Raw genomic sequence first — 24,266 nt, forward strand, 5'->3', positions numbered from 1 at the left:
GTTATCCAAGTAATTTGAAATTAGTCTTCTGTTGGAATTGTTCTGAAATTAAACAGACTTATATACTGAATCAGAAAATGACAAGCTCTTAACTCATTTTAAAGAAAGGGATTTAAATACATACCTGCTTCAGGTGTTTCAGGAGATTTAATTAAAATATATAGATTTCAATCCTTTAAACCATATTCAAAATTACACTGGGAGCAATTATGCTATCATGACTATTACCAATAGTTTCTGAAAGACCCACATGAAGACAAAATAGGAGACTCCCACTGTATTCTGTTTTAAAATATTTCATTGAGTAAGCTGTATCGATATTTACTTATTAATTAACCCATTTTTTATTATCTTCAAATAATCAAATTATGGCTGAGAGGCGAACCTCTTGATCAGAATTGTGCTTATTTAGTTTTCTCTCTCCTGCACTGGAGATTGAACATACTGTTCTATAATCTGAAAAACTATTGAAGGAGAAGAGGCAGAAATTAGATCAGATTAATTCCATGTTATAAATCATTTAAGGTTCCAAAGCTGGAATTGGCCACTGCTAAATCAATAGACTTACATGGCTTCATTTGGCCTTTTCCCTTACATTTCATCATCCTGGCAAATTCAGTCCTTATATCCTTGTTGTACAAGGAATGCACAAATGGGTTTACCAGTGAATTGGTTTCTCCTAGGAGGAATAAAAAAATCCCTCAACAGTGGGCTCAGATTGCAGGATTTACAGGTAGCTTTCACAATGGCAGTCCCATAATAAGGGCCCCAGAATACAATGAAGCAAACAATCACAATAAGGATGGTCCTTAGAGCTTTGAAGTTACAGAGATGAACAGAGGGGATGGCTGCATGCAAGCAAGAGCGCTGGATCTGCTTATGCTGTAGATAGGCAATCCTTCCTACTGAGATATGCAAACACACCAAGGTCAACAAAGCAGGGATGAAAATACCAAAACAAATTATGTAGAGGTAATCACTTTTGGCAGCAGCCAGGAGTCCACAGTTACCTTTCAATTTGTTCTGCCGCAATCCTGAAGAAATAAGTGGCATGTGTCCTACCAAGAAGGGAAGAACCCAGAGGACTACAAGAGAAAGGATTACACGTTTCTTGCTCATAAGGGAGGGATAACGAAGGGGCAGTTTCACTGCCAAATATTTGTCCAAAGAAACCAGGAGCAAGGTGAGAATAGAGCCAATACAAGGAGTAATACCCACGCAGATCCTTATAAGACAAAAAACCGAATTTGTATCAAACAGTGCATCTGTTGCATCCTCCAAAGCGTCTCCAATGCACATCACACCCACAAGTAGATCAGCAGCTGCCAAGTTGAGGATGAAGACATAGTTTCTGCTTGATCTCTTCTTCTTCAACTGACAGATGACAATGATTACCAGTAGATTAGCAGATGGGATAAATATACTTAAGATTACATGTAACACTGCATAAATAATAGTTGACATCTTGTTTACTGTAAACTGGTAGATACATTAGTTTTAGATATGCATTGCATATGCAAACTGTATCAAATCTTTAAGAGTAAATATGCTTTCCAATCATCAAACTGTTTGATAGCTGCCTTCATTCTCTCTGGTCAGACGGTTTTCTTCAAATTGATGGCTGTTCCGTCCCAACATCTTTTGTTGTCAGTTTGTTTCTCTTGTTAAATTCATGATACACTTCCACTGGTAAGCAGACAGCTGAAGACACATGGAGGATCAAAGTTCTGCCACTTAAAAGCTTCAGACAAAATCAACTAATTGGCTGAAATGGAGGGGATGCAAAATAGTCCGGAAGCAGATTTGCTCTATTTATGAAATTCTCCGATGCAGAAAGGAAGGAGTTTAACAAACAAAAAGAGACACTGCAATATCAGTTACCATTACACTTCTAAAGGTGTGTGATTGTTTGTCTTCTCCATGCATTAAAATGAAGCAACCAATAAACAGAACATCTCCATGGTATCCTTAGTTATTGGATCCTGGGAAGAAAACTTGGTTATTTCAGTGATTCAAGAAAAGAATTTTTTTCCCAGTTAAGAGGAATGGATATTAGACTTAAAATTGTAAAGTAAATTAGAAAACTATTGCTGGAGTGCAAGCTTTGTAGCTTGTCTGGGTTCAAGGAGACTGTTAAATGAATGATTGGGAAGGCAACATTTTCTACATTTACATTACAAGTAGTCCTCAATTGGGACTAGAATTTCTGTTGTGAGTTGTTGCATCATAAGTTGAGTTGGACCTGCTAAGATTATTTTTAATGATTATTAAGCAAATCACCATGGCTGATAAGCTACTCACAAGGTCATTCAACAAATCACATTGTCATTAAGTGAATTCAGCTTTCCCAGTAGGCGTTTTTCCCAAAAATTGGCAAAGTTTTTAAAATCGTGATCATGTTATTGCAGGATGCTGTAACCAGCTGTAAACACAAACCAGTTGCCAACCAACCAAACTGCAATCACATCACCACAGGGGTGGCATGCGATGTGATGATTGTAACTGCAAGTGCATCCTTTGGCATGTCCATGTGACACCCCTGCTTTTCAAGTTGCACTGATTGCCAGTATACTTCCAGATGTGATTCAACTGCTGATTATGATCTATAAATCTCTGCCTCACATAAGGCTATTTGAGAGGCTAAAGCTACAAACTATTTTTTCAAGTGATATATTCTGAAAGAGTTAGAAGCTACTTCATCCAATGTAAAAGTTTTTAGCTAGATAATTCCAGATTTTCATCATCAGGAAAAAAAATTAGGGTTGGTCTATTAAATACCACCTATTTTTTATATTGCTGGACCATGAGAATAAGAGAGTAGATTGAAGGAAGAGAGCAGAGTGGGGTGCAACAGAAGGTAGTGTCAAACAGGATCTTTGTTATGGAAAGTTATGCAAATAAATGGCTGTGAGAAAGAAGTTTTTTCATACCTGACAATGTAGTGCAGAGAAAAGTGAATTGAGATAAAATCCCTTTGTCTGAGATGAACATATGAGCACACTTTGGCTAGCAGAGATTATGTAGTACAGTATTTCCTTGAAATAAAGCACACTACTAAAAAGCAGTCAAATATAATATAAAAGAAAGACATGGCACATAAGTTGAAAGTGCCACATAAAATACAATGTGTAAAACATTTTTTTCATGCCCCTCAAATAATAACCTATAAAATGAATCTTAATAACTATAAGCAAAGGGATAGACAATTGGAATTTACAAAGTGCTTTTAAAATATTTTAATAGGATATAAGAAGAAAAGCAAGCTTGAAGCAGAACAATTATTTTTTAAAAAGACCCTAAATTATGCTCACACATGACACTCTAATGTTGTTATAATCTGAAAGTTAATAGAGAAATGTGAAACTTAGAGAGATAAAAATGATAAATTATAACAAAAGTCAAGAACTCAGTTGAAAAACCATCTATAAATTCTGGAATTAAAAAAGTTATCTTTAGCTCCTTAGAACTCTAGGAAGAGGGAAAACAAATGCACAAGGATACGCATTTGAGAAACGTGGATTGTATAGCATAGAAGCACAGATGTACTTAACTGCTATATTTAGTTAACCACATGGAACTGGTTCAACTGTCTTAATTCTAGCACTAACTTATCTCCTATTCAAACAGTCTATTCAGTAAGTTTACAATTATTGCAGATTCAGATTTTATGTTAGCCATTTTGAGATAGATATCACCAATCTTTTCATTAATGGCCACCAAAAGAGATGCAGTAATAGCTCTGCAAACACTATTTAAAGGAGTCTGTACTTTTGGGTTGTTTCAAAGCAATTAACACAGCTTTGTCAAGCTTTTATAGCTGAAGCTTTTATTTGTTTTTATGAGTAACTAATTACAACAGCTTTTCACAATCAATGCCTACTACATGTGCTATATCAGATCCTCACCTCTGGTCAGAAAACTCTAACATTTAGAGCATTTGGTGAGTGGGAGTGATAGGAGCTATGGTCTGCGTATCTGGAAATTACTAGGTTGGTGAAGTCTGCACCAACATCTTGCAGAATTAGCAGCAGGAGATGGTTTTCAAGAATATATTTCTGTATTTATTTCCTACAGGCAAAACTAAAGAATGTGATGCCTTCCTCTAATACGCCAATCATGTACTTTAGAAATATTCTAACAAAATCTAAATGACTTATATACTATTAAAACTCACACATCTGTAACTTTTAACTAGGGAAAATTGTGCATCACAGAGAAGCACTTTTACAACCTAGGTACCTCAAAAGCGCTAAATTACAGAATGTGTACAAAATCTGAAACCACGACTTTCATGGGACTGAAATTTGGCAAATTTGTTGTTTCAGTGCTGCTGTGCTGCCACCTGGAGCTTCAATAGACCAGTTGCACCCTAGCCCTCTTGAGGGCTAGTCAGATCAATTCTTCCTTTGGCCACTGGAGATCAGGCAGATACCGGGTAGCCCTCCAGATACCGGGTAGACCAATCCCATCATTAACTGCTGGAGAGTCAAACTGGCAGGAAGTGGAAAGTCACTCCCACTCCCAGAGTCTCTGACCTTGGTCGTTCTGTTTCTCTGTTTAGATAAGGAAATATCTCTGAAACAATGAACCAACAGGTCATGAGTTGTATAGTATTATTTAAAATTTATAGCAATTTTATGAAAATATGGTGTGGAAACAAATCTTACATTTGGAATGTCAATTTTTTAATACAATAAGATCACCTAATTTAACATTTTTATTTCAAAGTCACACACACTATATCAGTACATGTAAATTTGGAGTACTTTCAATTTTTTTAATGAGATTAAAACCTTTCCACAATAAATGTACATAAAACTGAAATCAATGGGCTTAAGCTGTATTGAAAGACTTAGGTTTATTGAAGTCCAACAGTTTTAATATATAGTAAAATATAAAACTGATTATATAAAAAAGCAGAAATTCTATTTTGATTGGCTATAGTGAAGTTAAGCTTTATATATTTATTTCTTCCCTGAGATTTAACAATGATGTACATACATAGAATATGAAAAAATGAGAAGTTTAAATTTGGAACAAGAGGAAAAAGTGTATTTTGAATGTAATAAATTATAAGAGTGGGAATATTACAGAAACCTAAACACATTGCTATATATCTTATGATTAAACCAGTAATTTTTATAGCAGTAACAAAATATATTTGAGGATGCAGAGAAATATCTGTTATTAGCTCAGCAAAAATCATGGTGCACTAATTTTAAAAAATGCACCTACTATATATGAACATATCACATAAACATGTGCAGTATATATGCCAAGCAATATTTAATCCTGATTTTCAAATAAGACAAAAATTCTGAATGTATTTCAACCTAAGTCTTTCTCACAGATAAAGAGTTCACAGTAAGCATCACATATACCAAACAAAACCAAAAGGGCTATAGTCCACAGACCATATAAATTTACATCATAACTGAACTGAATTAAGTAGACTTTAAAAAATCTTAATATATTACATCATTGGAAATACCTGATTTTCATAAAGTAATGAGTTGAATCAATATACCTATTAAAATTTGTTTGTGTTATTTCTTTATATATTTTAAAATATTTTAATTAGTTCTTGTTCAAGGCTGGTTGTTTAGATTTTTTTGTTTTTGGTTGAGGAAGAATCTCAAGTGTTCTGCAATTTTACTGTCCCCCATTCAAAAACCTACTAAATACTAGAGACATAACTGCAAATGATTAAGCACATGTTTTCATTAATGTTTGCTGTACTGTCACTCAATATGTTTTAGGCTTTAGAAATTTATTTTTGAAAACATAATTCTTTAACAATCAAGGGTAATATTTGTAGCTCAGGGTTGAAATGAGGGGGTCATTGGTGCTATCTGAGCTTGATTGTTTTCTTGCAGATGTTCATTACCCAAACTGGTAACATTATCAGTGCTAGCATGATAGTAATGAAATATCTGCAAGAAACCAATCAAGCTCAGAGAGCACCAAACATCCCTCATAATTCTTCAACAATTTTGAAAAATTATAAAACAGCTTTTCAAAAGGAATTAATTTTGTAATAATAATAAAGAGTAAAAAAAAGTATATGGAAAGCTTGTATAATTATGTAAGAAGTCAAAATTAATAGATACAACACTAGAGGCAGTCCTCAACTTACAACCACTCATTTAGTGACCATTCGAAGTTATAACACTCACAAAAGTGACTTATGATTGGAGCATCCCTGTGGCCATGTGATCAAAATTCAGATGTTGGCAACTGACTTATATTTACGATGGTTGCAGTGTCCCGGGGTCATGTGATCACCACCTTTTGCAACCTTGTAAGCAAAGTTAATGGGGAAGCCAAATTCACTTAACAACTGTGTTACTAACTTAACTACTGCAGTGATTTACTTAATAATTGTGGCAAGAAAGGTTACTTCACTTAACTGTCTTGCTTATGAACAGAAATTTGGGGTTCAATTGTGGTCATAAGTCAAGGACTATCTGTAACTGATGCTTATTGAAGTAGGGCTACTGCAAAATGTCCATTCTATTATTAAAAATCTAGGAGGCCATCATATCTATGCTTTTGCTTTGGAGACACCAGTGTGCAATATTTTTTTGCATGGAAAGCTGGAAATGGCAGTAATATTTATTTTCTACCCCAAACTAATTTTGTCACACATGAGATCTAGATGTGTCCTAACACAAATTGATTTTTGGGTGGAGGGGAAGTAGAAACCTGTTTTCTCCAGAAGATGCCTCTGAACAATGTTAAATAATAAGATCACATTATATCACATTGGAATAGGGAGACCAAATGTCAGCCTATAAAAGACAAACTTGAAAAATTTCAGCAGCAACATAAAATCTTAAAAATTGGCAGCTTAAGGTTCCCAGACTTTGAGCGAGCGTGGTTATATTTCCATGTTCAGTATGTTATGTTTGTTATTCATCATCTTGTTTATTGTTTATTGTATATTTGTTATTTTGTTTTTAAGTCGCTATCTGCCCAGAGTCATCTGGAGCCAGGGGGAATATAATCCAAATAAAATAACAATAATAATATTGAAATTATTGCATTGCCACTATGGAACACTTTATCACCATCGACTTTTAAACTGAAAGTTCATTTAATTAAGATTATAGGTTAACCATAAGCATAATAATTAACAACCAAATAGCAAGTTGTGGACTTCCAAATAATAATTATAATAATGTATAATAATAATTAACTTATTTGCCAGAAATCACAACAGACAATTTGAAATAGGAATCTAGATGTTGTTTGCTATCTACGAAGAGTTATGTTGGTCAGATGTGGTTAGTTCCTGGAGGACCAACATGAAAGGCCAAGAAAGTCCCAAAATACACAATGGCAAACCATTTCGGTATGGTTGAGGAAAAAAATATCATTGATATGTTGAGTTAAGCTCAACTCAAGGAAGATTTAATTTTGTATATGTTGTATTTTAAATGATTATTACTAGGACTTTAAACAGCCTGAAATTAGCATATTTTGTATTTCTTCCTTTATTATCCTATTAAACAAAGAATTCTGGAAGATTCAAATTTTAGATGTTAAGTTGGCCTTAGAAAGATACTAACATAGATTATACTATTTTTTCTTTTTGTGCTTTTGTAGAAGAATTTCAGTGTAACAAAACTAGTCTTAAAACATCTACAAACAAGAAGAGCTCAAAAGAACCTTAAACCCATATAAGAAGTTATGCAAATTCACAACTTAACAAGTCAAATTAATCATAAGTCCATGTATGATTATCTGCTTTCTAAATCCAAAACTATTTATATACATGGAGGACATTATAGATGGAAAGTACAACCCTTTTTTATATTTTTAACCTTACTTGTTATTGCAAATGTATTTGATCAGTTACTCAAAAGGATAACATGGGAACCAACAGAGGCTGTAGCACACTTGAAAGAATTGTGGCTGGAGATGGAATAATTTTATTGGAAATAAATTTACTCAATGAAAGCCTTTTCTTCAATGAATTAAAATTAAATGTTCACATAGTTTAAAAATATTTTTGTTCTTCAATATCTGGTTTAAAAATATTATCCTTTAAGAAGGTAGCATTGCCTTTTGGATTTATATGACAATTTTGAGTAATGTCAGAGATTATATAAGGGAGATTTGAAACATCCATAATGTATATGAAATTGCTTTTGCTTCTTTCTTCAATATATTATTCAGACAAGTTTATGAAGCGATTTAAGCTGATTTACTCACAGTAAATGAAATTTCTTTATTTAAATTAATTTACTTAGTTCATATTTATGACAGCATAAAGGCCAACTACTTGATCGTACAATTTGGGCCAGGAAACAGACTTCAAATTGTTGAGAGAATCTGAACATCACTTGGTTTTCTCAAGTCATGACGTAGAAGGTAGTTACTCTGCATATAATTTGTTTATATAATTTAGTTTTACAATGCACCATTCACCCAGCAATATACTCTGAAAATATACAAAACTTACATAACCAAATCAGTATTGTTCAGCAGCTATCAATTATCTAAACCAGTTTAAAAGACAGCCAGTACTTCTGAAGATTGATTTTAAACTATAAATATTCTATAAAGGCCACATAAAGAAAATCAGTTTTTTTTCCCAGGGAAAATATTAGAATATTAACTAATTTTGCCACCTTAATAGACATGAATATAAAGATCAAGACCACTGGTTGCATTTCATCCACACTAAATTTCATAGGTCTGAAATGCAACTTAGTCTGGATCTAATCAAAAGCAAAAACTTGTAACCAAGTAATACCTGTATTTTTCTTCTCTAAAACTGAACTGGCTAAATTACTTTTAAAAAAATTATACAGTATTATTGCACTCCTTGAATGTGCAGTTCTTGGACACATACCAGCACTGAAAGAGATCTTGCATTAAGATTTTCAGAAGGTACAACATGAAGACAAGTAGATCATCCAGTCTGTACCAACAGCTTTATGTCTTCAGTACAGACCTTCATTTATTTCATTCATGTTGCCTTTGGAAAGTATCACTTAATGTCTGAAAGCAGAAGAAATTGAAACAGAACAAGTTACAAGATACCTTCATAACGTAAGTTCAAAAAAAAATATCCCAGATATCTTCTATACATATTGTTGACAAAGATATTCAACAAAAATGATTAAAAATACCTCCCAAAAGTAGGGTGTCTCAATAAGCAGACTCTATTTCAGTGCCCCCCCCCATCTTTTGGGCACCAGGGAGTGGTTCCATGGAGGGCGTTTTTTCTGTGGACCAGGGGCATGAATTCGCGCATTGTCAGAATCTCATGCATGCAGAAACTGGTTCCTGGCAGGCCGCAGACCATTGCCGGTCCACAGCCTGGGGGTTAGGGATCCCTGCTCTACTTCACTGCTTAAATATCTTAGGTACAGAATATGGTCAGAAAAGAAAGATCTTTTAAAAAAAACTTACAAGAAGTTTTCAGTACTGATGAATGGGGCTATGATCTATGATGTGGCATTTGCTCCATATGCACATTGAGTTTCATTTCATTATCAAGGATTTGAACAAGTTGCTGCATTGAAGGAAGATGCCCGGACTCCAGCTTAGACCACACTGGGACATCTAAAAAGCATAGGGAAAAAGGTTAAATATATAAGGTGCAGGAATAGCTTTTATAGCTACCTACATTCAAAATACTTATGAAAAACCTATGGATACAAGCTTTTGAAATTAAAAAAAGTCAGGTGTCATGGTTCCAAAACCATGCTAACATCGGATGTTCTTGCTTTGACATCAGGATATTCTGGTTCCTTCTAAACCAAGCAAGAATTCCACAATACTGACAAATCCATAAAAAAAATATAAACATTGCAATTCTGCAAACAAAATTTACTCTCAATAAGTCTGGAAGAAAATGCACGTGCAAAACCATCAGTATCGTTGTTCTAATTATTCTGTAATTAAGTATGTCATTCATAAAGATTTGGGGGCATCAGTGAGTATCTGAAGATTACAAATTCAAATAATTACTTTTGTTAATGATTTAAAACATTAAGAATAAGAAAGTTAACATGGCTATTAATGTAAAGTTTTGAAAAAGAAAACCAATATTTATTCATGCTCTGATTTCATCTCAGTTTCTTTCTAATGTCGAACAGTAAGACATACATTCTCAACCAACTTTAGCAGGCTCTTGAAAAAAACACATGGCCATTTTTAAAACATTAGTTCAGTACAAAATGCATACATCCTATTCCCTTATCTTACTTGGGAATTTCCAAAATGAGAAACACAAACTGTTTACTCTCTAAATTCAAATGAAATGACCTTACTAACCTATTGTTATTTTTACTGTGTTAAGATACAAATGCAATAAGCAAAAAAAAATAAAATAATAAGGCCCAGTTAGCGGGCCTTATTCATGATGACAATGAGGGCACTTACCGCAAGGAGGTTGAGGGGGTTGGTGAACAGCCTAGTTTTAAATATCGGAAAAACCAAAGAAAACATTGTTGATTTCAGAAAAGGCAGGCACAGCTACACTTCTCTGTGCATTAATGATTCACCTGTGAAGATGGTTACCAGCATCAAATTCCCAGGTGTGCAGCTAATGATTAGGCTGGCTTGGTTGCTCAACAGCGAGACACTGGTGAAGCGGGCACAGCAGCGCCTGCATTTTCTGCATCGCATGAGAAAAGCATATCTTCCTTCTTCTATCCTGACCACTTTCTACAGTGGGACGATCGAGAGCATCCTGTCATACAGCATCACAGTCTGGTTTGGAAGCATCACTGCTTCAGACAGGAAGGCGGTGCAGAGTGTGGTGAGGAGGGCCAAAAAGATCACTGGCAGTTCCCTCCTTCCCATCCAGACATCGCACAGAAGCGTTGCTTAAGCAGGATCCCCAAGATTGTCTGGGACACTACACATTTTCTTCATGACCTGTTTTCATTGTTACCTTCTGGGAGGAGGCTTCATCGTATCCGTAGCAGAACATCCAGATTCAGCCATAGTTTCATTCCACATAGCATTAACCTTGTGAACTCTCAAGCTTCCTCCTTCCGTTATATTTTCAACATGGACAGTGTTTAATATTTATTTCTTATGTATATGTAGGGGTGTGGGTCTATACATATGTTGTATATAATATGTTAGGTGTGTGTCATGTATGTGTTCACTTTGAGAGCAGGCAACTAAATTTCATTTTTGATGTGATCCGTTGTGCCCACAGTAAAAAAAAATGACAATAAAAGTTATCTTATCTTATCTAATTTTGTGAAAGTTTACAGCTCAGATCCAAAGAGTTTTTTTATCTTTAGAAACCTTATGTCTGATTTTGGGTATCATATGTAGTTTATAAATTGATAAAATTCTTAACAAATAAAAGTGCTTTCAAATCAAGTTTGACTCCAACTATGTCTTATATGGATGCATAAAGTTCATTTTATGCTTAATGGAAGATAAAAAAAATTATTGAAAACTTACCATTTAAAGTTATTTCAAATGCACCTGTTGACATACACAGGTTCTCAAGCATGATGGTCAGGAAGAAAACCATCATACAAGCATATACCTAAAAAGAGCATTTATCATAGTTATTACACCACACAATATATTTAAGAATTATGTAACATATTTGTGATTTCGCTCAATTAAATTGATAGCAATATCTGCTATGCATACTTTGTTATTCTTTATTTAAGAGGTTTTATTGATTTGCTATTTTTATATTACAAAAAAACATTTATATTTAGGAAAAAATATACTGATGAATAACACTGTCAACATCAAATTTTTAACAGAAACAAAACTTGATAAGTACAATATATAAATATAGTGTGTGTATGTGTGTGTGTCTAACAAAAGTTCCATAAAAGCAACTTATAGTTTCACATTTAATCTGCCTATTAATATTCTGCTTCAACCCTAATAATACTCTTTTCTTTGTACTAACATGTTGAGTATCTATTTGATATTATTCATCAACAATGAGATGATATAAATTTTACCAAGATGGCTCTGAAAATTTTTTAGTCAAACATTATAAAAGCACTTTAAAAATATACTTTCCTCAAAGTAAGTGTATAGCTAAGGTCAAGTTATTATACTTCAACCCATTTTTCATTCAGTTACTTATTTTAAAATGTTTCACAACTTCTAATTTTGAAGATGTTAAATAGAATTTTAAACATTCTTATATCAACTAGATAGTGCTGTTTTTGTTATTGTTATTTATTTAAATTTATTAGCCATCAAACTCCAATGGACTCTCCAAACTACTTGTATCAACCAAAAGAAAAATGTATTACTTGTGGCATTTAAAAGGGCCAAACATTATCATTCCTGTGTGAGAGCCAATATGCTGTGATAGACCAGAAGCCAGGAGTGTAGTCCTGCCTTAGGCACAAAGCCAGCTGAGTTGACACTGGGTCAGTCATTGACTCTCACAGCCCTAGGAAGAAAACAATGGCAAGCCACTTCCAAAAATTATTGCCAAGAAACAGGGATTTATTCAGGCAGTCCCAAGGGTCAAGAGTCAAGACTAACACAAAGGCATACTGTATGTATGTATACCTATACATACATACACACACACACACATATACAACACAAAACTTACTTATAGCCAAAAAAATCTCTTTAAGAGCCAAGAATTTTTTTCATTCCTAAATGAGATGTTTTAGTTGTATACAGTGCTTGTTATGTTTTTAAAGTACCTTCCATTTACAATATTGAGTAAGAGGATGCTCGTGTAATATGGTTCAATTAAGTAAATATAGTATAAAATCTGCTTCTAGCACAATTAAAAAAATAAAATGCTATTAAGAAATAGTACCTTATTTTCTTGTCCCCACTGCCAGATACTTGGAGTTTGCATGCCAAATAAAGCAAAAGGATCCTTGCCAACAATAATGAAGCCTATTAGCACTAGTTTGAAGACTGACAAGAAAGATGCTATGTGTCTGGTGGAAAAAAAAGTTAAGTTAATTATCAAAGTAGGATAAAACTAAATTTAACTAATCTAAAGAAACAAAAGTTATGCCATGTCAATGTGAACACCAGTGGATTTTGCTTTACCACAGATTTGAAAAGCTGCACATAAACTTTAAAGAGCATTAACAATAGCTGAATACTATTCTTAAAAAAATGAGAGTCCTTGGTGGTCTCTGAACTTAGCTGTTTGCTTACAGATATTTTGTTACTTTTCAGACTGTTACATTATTATTATTGTATATAGTAATTAAAACTAAGTCAGAATGCAATCAAATATTGCTTTTGAGATTTTGTAACATTACAAAACTTGATATCTCCAATCCATTCAGATAAAGCATTTAGTATATTTTAACTCAGAACTAACTTACCTATATATAGGTTGGGGAAGATAGTTTTCCCCTTCAATGCGGATGTCTGGGTACCGCTGGCTAATAACCCGCATGTACTCTTCAAACACCCGCCTGTATCCTCAGGAAACACTGCACGGAAGTATTATATCACAATTAATACTGGTATGATTGAGCATTTCGTACATACACACACACACACAGCCCTCCCCTCCATATCACTTTGATAAATTCAGTGGTTTGGAAAAAGCTCTTCCCCCTAGAACTCTAAGACAGATAATTAGAAATACTGGCAATAGCCACCTGAGAAAAAACAAGAACCAATAACAAAAAAAAAAAAGTGTTTTAGTAGTTAATAGTTGCTGGAAGACCTTACTATAATACCAGTAATTTTGTATAGAAAAATGCTTGAGTGTTTTCTTCAGTATTTACTAAAATATGTATTATCTATATACCTTAGTACAGGGCTTTTCAACCAGTGGTACAGGTACCATCTGTGGTATATTGGCACCTGGCAGGTGGTACGCAACCTTCCTAGAAAAGTGGTAGCTGGGGAGGGGAATGAGCTGAACTGGTGGCAGCACCGCACAAGCCTGAGCGAGAGATGGCTGGAGCTACAGGGCTGTTAGAGCTCAGTGGAAGTGCTAGGATCAGCACTTCTTTGGGGCTGTCAGGGCTCAGTGGAAGTGCCAGGATCAGCGCCAGGCTCCAGCTGGAGCTCAGTGCTGATCCTGGTGCTTCTGCTGAGCTCAGAAGAAGCACCGATCAGCTGGAATGTTGCAGCATCTCCAGATGCTTGGCAACTGACTCATATTTATGACGGTCACAGTATCCCAGGGTCACATGAAGTGACCAAAACCTGCTGCAACCACCCAGCAGATGGGGGGGGGGGAATAAAAATCAAACACCTCCCACCCCATTCCTGCTGCCAATCCTCAACAGAAATGCTCATAACAATGGAAGCCTCGGACAGGAGGAAGAGCGCCGCCGGGTGGGCAGGCAGGTGTCTTGCTCGGCTGTGGCTTGGGGGGCACTTTTTTCAGTGCCATTGTAACTTTGAACAGTCACTAAGCGAACTGTTGTAAGTCGAGGACTACCTGTACTTCATCAGTTTTTTCCTTTTGGGGGGGGGATCATCAAGTTTTTGACACCTTGCTAGGCGACGGGTGGTACTTGGATGTTGCCATATCCTAAAAGTGGTACAATGGGTGAAAAGGTTGAAAAGCCCTGCCTTAGTAAAAGTAATTTCTAATACAAGTAGTCCTCAACTTACCAGTCAACTACCATGTTTCCCTGAAAATAAGACCTGGACTTATACTTTTTTGGGCACCAAAAGGTGCATTAGAGTTTATTTTCGGGGAAACACGGTATCAGGGTGATCAACTCCCACAGTGCACACACAAGAGGTGGCAAGTGCATGGGGGCTGGCAGCAGCCACAGCCCACTGGTCCCTTGGTGCAACACAGGTAAGTCTGAGCGTGGAGGCAGAAGCAGGTGATCCTGACGCATTGCGTGGCCACATACCCTGAGAGATGGTGGGATGGAATTGGCAGTGGGATCACCTGCCTTCCTGCGTGCCTCTGCCTCTGCCTGTTGCTAGTGCCGCCACGCAAGCCTCATGCAAGCCAGGCGGCTGCACAGTGCATCCAGATCATCTGCCTCCCCCCACCTCTGCACTCAGGCTTATTTGTGCTGTGCGGGCTGCAGCTGCTGCCAGACACATCGGCCCCCACGCCCAACTCCTAGGCTTATTTTTTATTTTTTGCTATTTGAACCAACTTTATTTTAAATAAGTTAAATATTTCCATAAACTTGCTTTTTAAGAAAATGCAGACAATACCTAACAACTAAAGATTTAAAGATACATAAAGAGCAATGCCATAACATTTTCTCAACTGTAATAGCTCTATTTTTCTGAGCTTTTTTATTGAAAAAGTTTTATTAAAAATTAACAAAAAAAATTTTTAAACCCCAACACCCCCCACCCCTCCACTTCCCAGAGCAGAGTACAGGGTTATTACAAACATATTAAACAAAATCTAATTAAATTTAACAAATTATAAAATAACCAAATTCATACTTAACCCTTAACTCCCTTTAAACCTTAATATCATAATACTATAAACAAATCCATTTTAAAACAATTATTATAAAGTACCATAATAATAATAATAAATAAACTAAATAATTTCCATTATAAAATACTATTAATAATTATTATTTAAAATTTAATCATAAAGTAAATGGAACTTTTTAGTTCCATATTTAATCTGAATATAATCTATCCATCTTCTCCATACCATAATATATCTTTCTTGTATATGATCCTTAATCAGAAATTTTAGCCATTTCTGCTAAATTAGAAACCTTTAGTGTCCATTCTTCTATAGTAGGCAACGAATCTTTCTTCCAATATTGACCTACCAATAACCTTGCTGCTGTTACTAAATTCAACATTAAAATAGTTTCTTTAACATCAAAATCCACAAAAATCCCTAGTAAAAATAGTTGAGGAGTAAACTTTATCTTCCTTTTAAAAATCTTTTGAATGTTCCACCAAATTTATAATCCAAAAAGCCTTAATATTTTTACAAGTCCACCAAATATGAAAATAAGTTGCATCGGAACTACCGCATCTCCAACATTTAGGCTATAAATTAGGATACATACAAGACAACTTTTTAGGATCCAAATGCCACCTATAAAACATTTTATAAAAATTTTCCCTTAAATTTTGAGCCTGTGTAAATTTAACATTTCTAATCCAAATTATCTCCCATAAATCCAATGGAATCGGTTCCTGGATATTCTGAGCCCATTTAACCATACAATCTTTAACCAATTCCATTTCCGAATCCAATTCTATTAACGCATTATAAATTCTTTTTATGTGAGCCTGATTCTGATCTTTAATCTGAATTACCAAATTTTCATCTCCTAATGTTATTCCAACTTTCTTATCTAAAGTCCACCTATCCACTTTTTGTAAATACTGAAACCATGACTGTAAAATATTTTCTTGCCTTAATACATCTAAAGATTTTAATTGCCAGTCAGTACCTGACCAGATAAGTAATTCTTTATACGGAATTTTTTCAAAATTCATCCCCTTAGAAATCCCTTCAATTGCATGTCCAGGAATCCCCCAAATAGGTATTTTGTAATTTAACCTGTAATAATACTGCTTCCAGACTTGAAGTAAAGCATTTCTTAAAATATGCGATTTAAAAGCCCGATCTACTTTCTTATTGAAAATTAAATATGCATGCCAACCATATAATAAATCCCACCCTTCAAGAGAAAGAATATTTTTATTTGTTAAATTAAACCAATCACTTATCAAAGTTAATGTGGCTGCATCATAATATAATTTCAAATTAGGTGCTTTAAGCCCTCCTCTTTCTCGTATGGTTGCATGGTGACCCACCTAATAACTATTACAACTTACAACCTTATTGCAGGTTCAATTACGGTCATAACTCAAGAACTATCTATAGAAGATCAGTTTGACAAGGTTGACCATTCTTTTGCCCACATAGAGAAAAATAACAACTGCTTCCATTTAAGCACTTTTTTAAAATTATAACTCAATATTAAACCATATGAATAGAACCATTTTAATCCTAGATGTAATTGTTAAACAAATGTTTTCTAAGATGGACATTTTTGCAGTATTATCAACTTTCAGAGCTCTCTAAAGTGATCATTCTGTCTGGGAAATTCTAAGAGTGAAAGTCCACACATTAGATTGCTAGAAAAGCATGCTTTTTCTAAGTAAGCAAGCAATTTTTTAAAAAAAATTCTATAAACGTTTTCATTTGAGTTATTAAACTGACTACATTGTAGGACTTTTTTAAATATAGTCCTCTTAAACATTTTTTTTAAAAAAGCATGCAAAGAATGTACAGTAGGATGAAAACTATAAGATCTGGTTATAAGAGTGAACTAAACCAAAATATGGATATAAAATATTTTACAGATCAGAACTGTACTACAATGTGGAAATAGATCAGTGGTTCTTAACCTTTTTAATGCCGCAACCCCCCCCCAACCAGTCGTAAGTCGAGGACTACTCAACCGGTCATAAATCGAGGACTACTCAACTGATACAGCACCGTTTGCAGAATGGGACTTTTGGCGGGCTCAGCAGGGCAGAGACAGCCTGGACAATTCCTATTGGCTTTTGAAAGCCAATAGAATTAGACTCTAAGGAAAAGGGGAAAAAAATGGTGGACTGTGTTGTTTGGCGACCCCCGTGAAATGGTCGTTCGACCCCAAATGGGGTCCCGACCCACAGGTTGAGAACCACTGAAATAGATGAACAAATATAAATGGGAAACATTGACAGGCTTTTAAATTGGCCACATAATTCTATTTCCTGATTTAAAAGATTATTAAAGCTGTTGACTGTGTTGCATAGATTCTTATTCTAATTGGATCTTCCAAAGTATTATCAATCTAAATTACCAGAACTAACCTTCCAGGCTATGCATATAGGAACATCCAGGTATTTGAATAACTTGAATACAAACCAAGTTCTTTTACACTGAGTTTGATTAAACAATCAAGCTCAATTAGCTTTTCTCATTTTAAAATGATTCCTCACATTTTAGGGGATTTCCCCATTTAACTTTTACCCTTAATGTACATCTGGAGTCTAATTTCTTGAAATTTAAAGGTTTCTTTCCACATGACCTTTATGAAGCCAGAAAACCTTTCTCATTATTTGATATAGATTTAGACTGAAATTGTAGAAATGTTTCCCTTGATTATATTCTATTGGGAAATGACTCATTCTGATATTATATGGTTTTATTGTGATATTAAATGTTTACACTGTACTTTTATTTACCATATATACACTTTATAAAACTATCACTAATTCCATCCAGTATGCTTTGACTTTTAAATATTAGCAAAAATGAATAGAATAGAATATAGTAGCAATTAAACAAGATTTTTTCTGCAATAACATTTGGAACATAAAAGTATTACTTTGTTGCTTCCATATTGTTTCACATTACAATTTGTTATAAAGCATTTCAGTAACCAGTTTCTATATTATATTTGAATGTACAATAATCCTGTAGTACCCTAATGAGAAACAATAGGAAAAATCAGAAATAACAACAGCTTTGGTAGTAAACCAGTCTCTTTGATCCAATAATTAGCATAAAACAAAAAAAACCATTTGTTATATTTATCTGCTCCAATGATTCCTTCTGAAAGTTTTTTTTTTCATTTTTCCAAGTTTTATTAATTTTCCAATATTACATTTACATATTTGAAAAGTAGCGTGGCGGCTGAGATCAGTATAAATCTCAAAGTATTACAACAACTAATTCCCTCTCTTTCCCCCATAATATCTACTGTCATATTCGAACCAATACATTTCTTATTCTATCAATCAAACAAAAAATACCTTCTAGTATTCATCAATGATCTTCAGTCTATACATATCTTAATCAATTTGACATTCCATTTTTTAGACAATAACCTAGTAAGTTTTTCTTAACTTTAATTTCTCATTGATATTTAAATTTAATGTTTAATCTTTATCATTTCCAGATTTTAAATGAACCCAATTTCTAAGTCTCCTATCTCATATTTGGAGCTAATAATTTTTTTCTTTTCTTCCTTCTACTTTTTCTTCCTTTCCAGAAAAAGAAAAAAAAAGAGAAAAAAAATAAACACAAACCCATATACAAATTTAATTATTAGCATTTATACTTCTAAATTTTACTTAACCTTTGTCTCAACTCATAACAATATCTTAAATTCAAATCTTAGTTATTCGTAAACATCAAACTTTTAGCCGATCAGTGACCTGATGGTTAATTTTCCCTTAATATTTTAATATAACATTTAATATTTATTTTCCAAATTTTTAATTAAACACAATTCCTTTATCACAATTCCTCATACAATCTAAAATTTAAAATATACCCCTTATATATAAATTCTACCATCTATTTTAACAAACTAATAAAACAGTACAGTATTCTTATTTCAAAATTTATATTTTTAGGTTTTATATGACCAAAATTTTTTTTATCTCAAATCGTTACACTATCTTGTGTTCAGAATGCATCGAACTGGAAAAACAAACAGACGACCTGCTAAATCAGCTAGTCCTCTTAAGAAAACATTAACTGGACAACTCTTATCAACATCAAACAGTAGCCATAATAATACAAGATCTTTCTGATGATTTAAAAGCAAAGATACAGAAAGTGACCTGGCAGAGAAAAAAAAGCTAGAATAAGACTGAAAAAAGATTGGGGTTTTGATCTACACATGAGATCTAAAATAGAATATATCTAAATGGATAGAATAGGTATCCTTCTGAAAGTTTTAATCATACACTAGGGCAGTGATGGCGAAACTATGGCACGGGTGCCAGAGGTGGCACTCAGAGCCCACTCTGTGGGCACGCACACCGTCACCCCAGTCCTAGGCCTTCAGTTGAGTTTTATAAAACCTTTTCGCTTTAGGCCTCCGCCGCCGTGTACAAAAAAAAAAAGGTCCAATCAATCAGTAAATTTCAACTTCTTGCAGAAAAAAAAAAGATCTTGCAAAGTTGGGATTGAACTTTTTAGTCCCACCCAGTCTGCTGTTACCACTGCAGCCACACCCACCCAAAGGGCCACACCCACCTGACACCCGACAATGCGTAAGTGGGTTTTGGGTTGCAGTTTGGGCACTCGGTCTCTAAAAGGTTCGCCATCACTGCACTAGGGATATTGTGATCATGCAGCCAGGTTCAAGAACTAGGTAGAAACCATCATTTCAAACAGTGTTCTAGAAGTCACGTTTGAGTTCAAAAATTATGTTTAGTATTGGAGTGTTGTGCTTCTATTTCTTTGTTTTTCATTTATTTCTTGCCAAATACCATACTGAGTTTCATAATATTGAAAGGCAGTTTTCTGCTTTATAATTACTCTCAAGGAGATTAACTTTTTTCAACAAATAAATTTTAATAAAATTAATTTTAACCAGAATGCAGAAACTTTAGTATTGGGAAAACCTAATTTACACTACTGCCCCTGAGCTTAATGACTGAGGAATTGCATATAACATTATATATTTATAAACTTTATTAAATCTGTTGTTGTTGTTGTTGTTAATTACGAAGTCATGTCCGACCCATCGCGACCCCATGGACAACGTTCTTTCAGATCTTCCTGTCCTCTACCATCTTCTGGAGTCCATTTAAGTTCACACCTACTGCTTCAGTGACTCCATCCAGCCAACTCATTCTCTGTCGTCCCGTTCTTCTATTGCCCTCAATCTTTCCCAGCATTAGGCCCTTCTGCAGTGAGTCCTTCCTTCTCATTAGGTGGCCAAAGTATTTGAGTTTCAACTTCAGGATCTGGCCTTCTAAAGCGCAGTTGGGGTTGATCTCTTCTAGGAATGACTGGTTTGAACGCCTTGCAGTCCAAGGGACTCGCAGGAGTCTTCTCCAGTACCATAGTTCAAAGGCCTGTTTTAAAATAAAAACTTTAAAAGACTAACGTGAAATTGTTTTTTAAAATTATTGCCTGTTTTCCCACTTTAATCCCTATGTGTTCTCTTATGCTGATGCAACATTGGTTCATCAGAGACATAACAATGCTTGTTTAAAAATAGTAAAAAATAGGCACAAATATTCTTAATTCTAAAAGCTTCATAGAACAAACAGGATTTACAATGAAAAAAGATAATTAAGGCCAAAAATTATAAGATATTTAGGGTAGAACAAAAGCTGAAATATCCTCAAATTTAAAAATCACAATTACCTTTAATTCAGCGATTCTCAACCTGTGGGTCGTGACCCCTTTTGGGGTCAAACGACCATTAAACAGGGGTCACCAAAGTCCTGGAGTTTTTCCTCATAGAATCCTTATGAAACACAGTCCAGCATTTTTTTTTTTTTTGGTTTGTTTTTCCCCCCTTTTTCATGAGCTGTGCTACTCCCTCTTATTCTATTGGATTTCAAAAGCCAATAGGAATTGTCCAGGCTGTCTCTGCCCTGCTGAGCCTGCCAAAAGTCCCACTCGGCAAACATTGCTACAAGTTGTCTGCAGCTAAGGCGAGCTTTCTGGAAGTTTCCACCCCTCCCTGCTGAGCAACTACTAAATGTAAGTAAAAGAGGACCAGGGGTGGGAGGGCCGCCCAGGAACGCCTGGGCCTGCCTGCTGCCGTACCAAATGGGCAGTGGCCATGGTGAGGCTAGTGGGGCAGCGGCGGGCACTGGGAGGGTAGCTGGCATGCGTGGGGCCCGGCGGATGGCTTACCTCCCTTGGGCTGGGCCAGCTGGTAGCCCAGCTGGTGGTCGGCCTGCGCCGTCGCTTCCACTTGCTATGTGTCATGTTTTGTATTATTGAAGCTACTGTTACATATTTTCACTAGCAAACCATTCAATGACAATGGATCCGAAGAACATCAGAAAAAGGAAATATAGTGAGGATTTCTTACAATATGGTTTTACCTCAATATTTACAGCGGGAATCAAGAAACCGCAATGTGTAATTTGTTGCAACGTTCTATCAGCTGAATCGATGATGCCAAACAAACTGAAACGCCATTTTGAGAGCAAGCATCCAAGCTATGCTGGCAAGGATACAAACTATTTTAGAACCAAAGCTGATGGACTCAAGAAAGCCAGACTTGACACTGGTGGCAAATACCACAAACAAAACATAGCAGCCATTGAAGCTTCATATGTGGTGACACTCAGAATCGCCAGAGCTATGAAACCTCACACCATTGCTGAGGAGTTACTGTTGCCAGCGGCCAAAGACATTGTTCGACTTATGATAGGAGACGAATTTGTGATGAAATTGAGTGCAGTTTCCTTATCCAATGATACTGTCCACAGAAGAATAGATGACATGTCTGCTGATATTCTTGATCAGGTAATCCAAGAAATTAAATCTGCTCCACTTCCAATATTTAGTATCCAGCTAATTTAACAATCTGACAGCTTATATACACCTTGAAGATGTTCTTGGATAGCATCAGAATAAGTGGGAAATACTTGTTGTTGTTAATTGCGAAGTCGTGTCCGACCCATCGCGACCCCATGGACAATGTTCCTCCAGGTCTTCCTGTCCTCTACCATCTTCTGGAGTCCATTTAAGTTCACACCTACTGCTTCAGTGACTCCATCCAGCCATCTCATTCTCTGTCGTCCCCTTCTTCTATTGCCCTCAATCTTTCCCAGCATTAGGCCCTTCTCCAGTGAGTCCTTCCTTCTCATTAGGTGGCCAAAGTATTTGAGTTTCAACTTCAGGATCTGGCCTTCTAAAGAGCAGTCGGGGTTGATCTCTTCTAGGACTGACCGGTTTGAACGCCTTGCAGTCCAAGGGACTCGCAGGAGTCTTCTCCAGCACCATAGTTCAAAGGCCTCAATTCTTTGGCGCTCAGCCTTTCTTATGGTCCAACTTTCACAGCCATACATTGCAACTGGGAAAACCATGGCCTGGACTATACGCACTTTTGTTGGCAGGGTGATGTCTCTGCTTTTTAGGATACTGTCTAGATTTGCCATAGCTTTCCTCCCCAGGAGCAAGCGTCTTTTAATTTCTTGGCTGCAGTCCCCATCTGAGGTGATCTTGGAGCCCAGAAAAATAAAATCTGTCACTACCTCCATTTCTTCCCCATCTATTTGCCAGGAATTGAGAGGGCCGGATGCCATGATTGTGGGAAATACTATTTTAATGTAAAATTGTCATATGTGTGCTAAAGAAAAGATGGTGAGCAATATAAAACAAAAAGGTTTTAAGGAATAAAGTCTACATTATACTAATGAATACCTTCCAGCTCTAGATATTACAGGGAATCCTCAATTTACGACCACAATTGAGCCCCCTAAGCAAGACAGTTGAGTTTTTGCCCCATTTTATGACCTTTCTTTCCACAGTTGTTAACTGAATCACTGTGGTTGTTAAGTTTATTAACATAGTTGTTAAGCGAATTAACTTTGCTTGTCAGAAGGGCGCAAAAGGAGATCACATGACCTCGGGACACTGCAACCATTATAAATACATTCCAGTTGTCAAGTCGCTGAAGTTTGATCACATGACCATTGGGACACTGCAATAATTTGCTTTGCCAATAATTCGGGGGGGGGGGAAGAGAAAGGCAAAGGTTCTAGTACTTCCTAACCAGTACTGCATTTTTCTAGCCTCACAACTGCCTGTATCTCCACTCTATCCTGCCTACTCAGTCTATCTCCTTGCCGCTATTCTTAATATCAACTGCAACCCAACACCGGAACGAGCAAGCCCCAGCCAGTTTCCCAGAAAAGAGCCCAACCTGCAGAGCCATCCAGAGCTTTGCATGCCGGTCATCGCCGCCTCCACTTCTCTCAGGCGCCACAATCTCTCCACCTCCTTTTCCCGTAGCCTGCAGCGCTTCAGGATCGCCCCCCACCCCCATCCGGCACTTCCACTTGGGTTGGTTCCAGTCGTGACATTTCTTGCCGCTTCCACACCAGCCCCGCCCGCCCTTTGCCCCACCATCCTCCGCAGCCTCCTTAACTCAGACAGCACGGAAATGAAGAAGCGCCGCCGCCGACCGGCCTTCGGTACGAGGCTGAACTTGGCTCCGGTTCAGGGTAGGGAAGCAGCGGGCAACGCAACAAGCCGCGCACTCACCAGATCTGGAACTTGAGCAACGGCCCCGTGGCGTAGGCCATGCGTAGTTTCTTCCCAGGCGGCAGACCGCCCGGCTGAGCCTCAGCGCCGCTCAACCCTACCGCCACCAGCAACAGCAGCGCCAGGGTCGGCTTCATCTTGCTCCCGCTGCCCTCTGGGCCCGACTGTGGAAAGCTTCCGCCGCCCGCTCAGCCTAAAGCAGTCAGGTCACGCGAGCCGACGTCGTAATGCGCCTGCGCCGGATGTACCTATCGCGAGCCCAAAGGGAAAGGCTGCTCCAACCGCCGGCGCCGCCCTCCCCCCTCCTCCCCCTCCCCCTCCCCCTCCTTTA

The 24,266-nt window shown here is 36.3% G+C and overlaps 3 protein-coding genes across 3 annotated transcripts; 1 reads left to right on the forward strand and 2 right to left on the reverse strand.

The window, feature by feature from the left end:
* Positions 1–615: 615 nt before the first annotated feature.
* LOC120314666 (glucose-dependent insulinotropic receptor-like) lies at positions 616–1,464 on the reverse strand. Its single transcript, XM_039357982.1, has one exon. The coding sequence runs from the start codon at positions 1,462–1,464 to the stop codon at positions 616–618; it is 849 nt and encodes a 282-aa protein (XP_039213916.1).
* A 6,450-nt stretch (positions 1,465–7,914) lies between these two features.
* SELENOT (selenoprotein T) lies at positions 7,915–24,162 on the reverse strand. Its single transcript, XM_039357953.1, has 6 exons — positions 23,936–24,162; positions 13,317–13,427; positions 12,791–12,917; positions 11,440–11,527; positions 9,424–9,576; positions 7,915–9,009 (listed from the first exon to the last, which is right to left on the reverse strand). The coding sequence occupies exons 1-5, from the start codon at positions 24,070–24,072 to the stop codon at positions 9,452–9,454; spliced, it is 588 nt and encodes a 195-aa protein (XP_039213887.1). The 5' UTR covers positions 24,073–24,162; the 3' UTR covers positions 7,915–9,009; positions 9,424–9,451.
* On the forward strand, positions 21,361–22,433 carry LOC120314652 (zinc finger BED domain-containing protein 5-like). Its single transcript, XM_039357954.1, has 2 exons — positions 21,361–21,415; positions 21,687–22,433. The coding sequence occupies exon 2, from the start codon at positions 21,698–21,700 to the stop codon at positions 22,247–22,249; it is 552 nt and encodes a 183-aa protein (XP_039213888.1). The 5' UTR covers positions 21,361–21,415; positions 21,687–21,697; the 3' UTR covers positions 22,250–22,433.
* Positions 24,163–24,266: the final 104 nt, after the last annotated feature.

Source organism: Crotalus tigris, unplaced genomic scaffold, assembly GCF_016545835.1.
Source record: "Crotalus tigris isolate CLP2741 ecotype Arizona unplaced genomic scaffold, ASM1654583v1 scf7180000018970.2248101, whole genome shotgun sequence".
NCBI classification, from domain to species: domain Eukaryota; kingdom Metazoa; phylum Chordata; class Lepidosauria; order Squamata; family Viperidae; genus Crotalus; species Crotalus tigris.